Source organism: Austrofundulus limnaeus, unplaced genomic scaffold (assembly GCF_001266775.1).
Source record: "Austrofundulus limnaeus strain Quisiro unplaced genomic scaffold, Austrofundulus_limnaeus-1.0 Scaffold2, whole genome shotgun sequence".
NCBI classification, from domain to species: domain Eukaryota; kingdom Metazoa; phylum Chordata; class Actinopteri; order Cyprinodontiformes; family Rivulidae; genus Austrofundulus; species Austrofundulus limnaeus.
Genome location: NW_013952404.1, coordinates 4,211,893 through 4,214,505, shown reverse-complemented (window position 1 = coordinate 4,214,505; position 2,613 = coordinate 4,211,893). Strand labels below are relative to the sequence as shown.

Here is a 2,613-nt window from a genome sequence, read left to right as displayed (position 1 = left end):
CCCCCACCCACTGCAACGAAATGGTCAAAACGGAAGCGGAAGGTGGTTCTTAAAGAGACAGAGGCCAATTTCAAGGCGTTTAGAAGAGGAAGTGATGAGAAGATAAGTTTGTTTTCTAATTTAACATAAAAACAGCATTTTAATAACAACTAAACGTGACATAGATACTTTATTATGGTATGGTATTTAAACGTAGGCCTGAGAAACAAATAATATTGGCCCTTTAAAAGCCCTCATGGGCCACATAAAATGCCATGGCAGGCCACATTTGGCTCGCGGGCCTTGAGTTTGACACATGTGGGTAAAGAGTTAAGCAGAGTCAGGCTCTGGTATGTGAGCTGGCATTATCAGSCTCCTGCAGTGGAAAACATTTCATATCACCGCGTCACTTCACTTCTGTCGCAGCACCTCACTCAGCACAGCTTCTTTTTATTTGTTTTGTCTAAATGTCGAACCTCGGCTGCCTCGCCCTCCAGCCCAGGCCGGAGAACGGCATCACCATCGCCGTGTCGTCCCGGGTCCTCTTCAACATGGAGAAGGAGCAGCAGATCTTCGAGCAGCAGGGCATGGAGGAGTATATCAAGTACCAGGTGGAGCACGAGACGGAGCCCTTCAGTCCTGGACCCGCCTTCTCTTTCGTTAAGGTCAGAGATGCTGATGGTGGAGGTGGATCAGACCCTCCATCCTCAGTTTGAGTCCTTGTTTTAACACAAATCTGCTCCGCGTTCCCAGGCCCTGGAGGCCGTCAACACCCAGCTGAGGGAGCTTTACCCCGAGAGCGAGGAGCTGTTCGATGTGGTTCTCATCACCAACAACCACGCTTACGTTGGCCTGAGACTCATCAACACCATCAACCATCACCGTGAGTCACAGACACACAAACATCTGCTTTAAAGTCAGCTTTCAGCTCAGACCTACAGASACAAAGATCCCAGTCTGTCTGTGGTTAATGGCGATCCAAAAATAGTTACAACCACAATGTGAAGGTCTGAGTTGGTGGAAAGTTTTTTTTTAAATTTAATTTTAAAACAACATCTATTTTATTATCTTTGTTTATTTATTTTTATGTGATGCTTGATTTTTTAGAGAATCTCAAACGTCTGCTGGAAAAATACAGTATTTGCCAAAACTCACAATCCTTTCCAGACCCACTTTTAACAAAATAAATKATTAATTTTGACATGCTCTTCATCATCTTAATGTTAATCTTGGATAGGAATGTTGTGCTTAGAAGCAAGTCAAATGAGAAATAAAGAGAGGTTTCTAAAACAGGAAAAAAAAAGGAAAATATCTCCATCCATGTCCTTCAYGTGACCTAAAGCTGCGAGGGAAATTAAATATTTATCCTCTCCCACTTTATCCTGCCAGGTTAATTGGTTTATGTAAGCAGAATCATCCTTTTTGTTGCTTTTTTTTAAAATCAGTTATGTCACTGACGTTTCACATGATTTGTCAGAAAACGTGATGCTGCTGCGTTGATTTATTTGATTTGAGATTAAAAAGCTACAATCTGATCTGAAGAGGAGAAAAAAAATCATGCAAACACTCAACAATGTGCAATAATAGAACAAAACTGGTGAAAAAATAATTTATTTGAACCTTAATCAGCCATTTTCAGTCTGAGGTTATGAAAACCCATGCACTTTTTTCTATTTAATTTATTTTAAATAATTGTTGGTGCATGTTTTAAATTATGAATGCAGCTTGTGATTCATCTGCTGAAAACAGCAGCTTTGTTTTATTCCTGGTTTTGAATCAAATTCTGCTCAGCTCAGACATAAAACTGAATGCTGAATCAAAATGTTAAATGAATAAAATGAGGTAAAAACAAACTCCTGCTCAGCTCAGAGAGGGAGACTGGGATTATTTTTTTATTTACAACTTTCWTTCATCCTGATCAGTTTATTCCAGACCTCAGTGATTTGAACATTTTCCTTATAAAACTGTAATCCCTTGATAACCCCCCCCCCCAATCTGTGTTTAGTTTTTGTTCTTTAAATTCTTCCTCTTTTGCAGAGTTGTTCATCGAGCGCTTCTGTATGACAGGAGGAAACAGTCCTATAGGCTACTTGAAGGCCTACCACACTAACCTCTACCTGTCTGCTGACCCCGTCAAGGTCCACGAGGCTCTGGAGGAAGGCAAGTACTAACAAAAACAATAGACCCTGATTAATAAAAACCCAACGACATGAAGTGTGTGTGTGAACGTGTGATGCAGGTATAGCAGCAGCCACCATGTTCACCCAAGAGAAGATGACAGAAGTGTCAGAGACYCAGCTCCGGGTTGCTTTCGATGGCGACGCAGTGCTTTTCTCAGACGAGTCGGAGCAGATCTTTAAGGCCCACGGACTCGACAAGTTCTTCGAGCACGAGAAGGCACACGAGAACAAACCTCTGGACCATGTAAAGTACACAAAACAACACAAGTAGCTGCATTTACCTCAATATACTAACTTTATAATGTTTAATTCTATTGTTTCCATGTTTCTTAAAGGGATCCACGATAGTTGTAACATTATACTTTATTTGATAAACATATTTTTTAACTGTAAAATAAAGACTGTAAATATACTGTGGGATGTTCAGTTTTTATCATTTTTAAACTAAATGTTT

At 40.4% G+C, this 2,613-nt stretch overlaps 1 protein-coding gene across 1 annotated transcript in view; it reads left to right on the top strand.

Moving 5' to 3' along the window:
- LOC106519654 (cytosolic 5'-nucleotidase 1A) overlaps positions 1-2,613 on the top strand; it is an 8,102-nt gene that overhangs the window by 2,819 nt on the left and 2,670 nt on the right. Inside the window, exons 4-7 of the mRNA XM_014011418.1 lie at positions 477-644; positions 733-862; positions 2,017-2,139; positions 2,219-2,403. Of these exons, the coding sequence (XP_013866872.1) occupies positions 477-644; positions 733-862; positions 2,017-2,139; positions 2,219-2,403 (606 nt within the window). The remainder of the gene's footprint in view (positions 1-476; positions 645-732; positions 863-2,016; positions 2,140-2,218; positions 2,404-2,613) is intronic.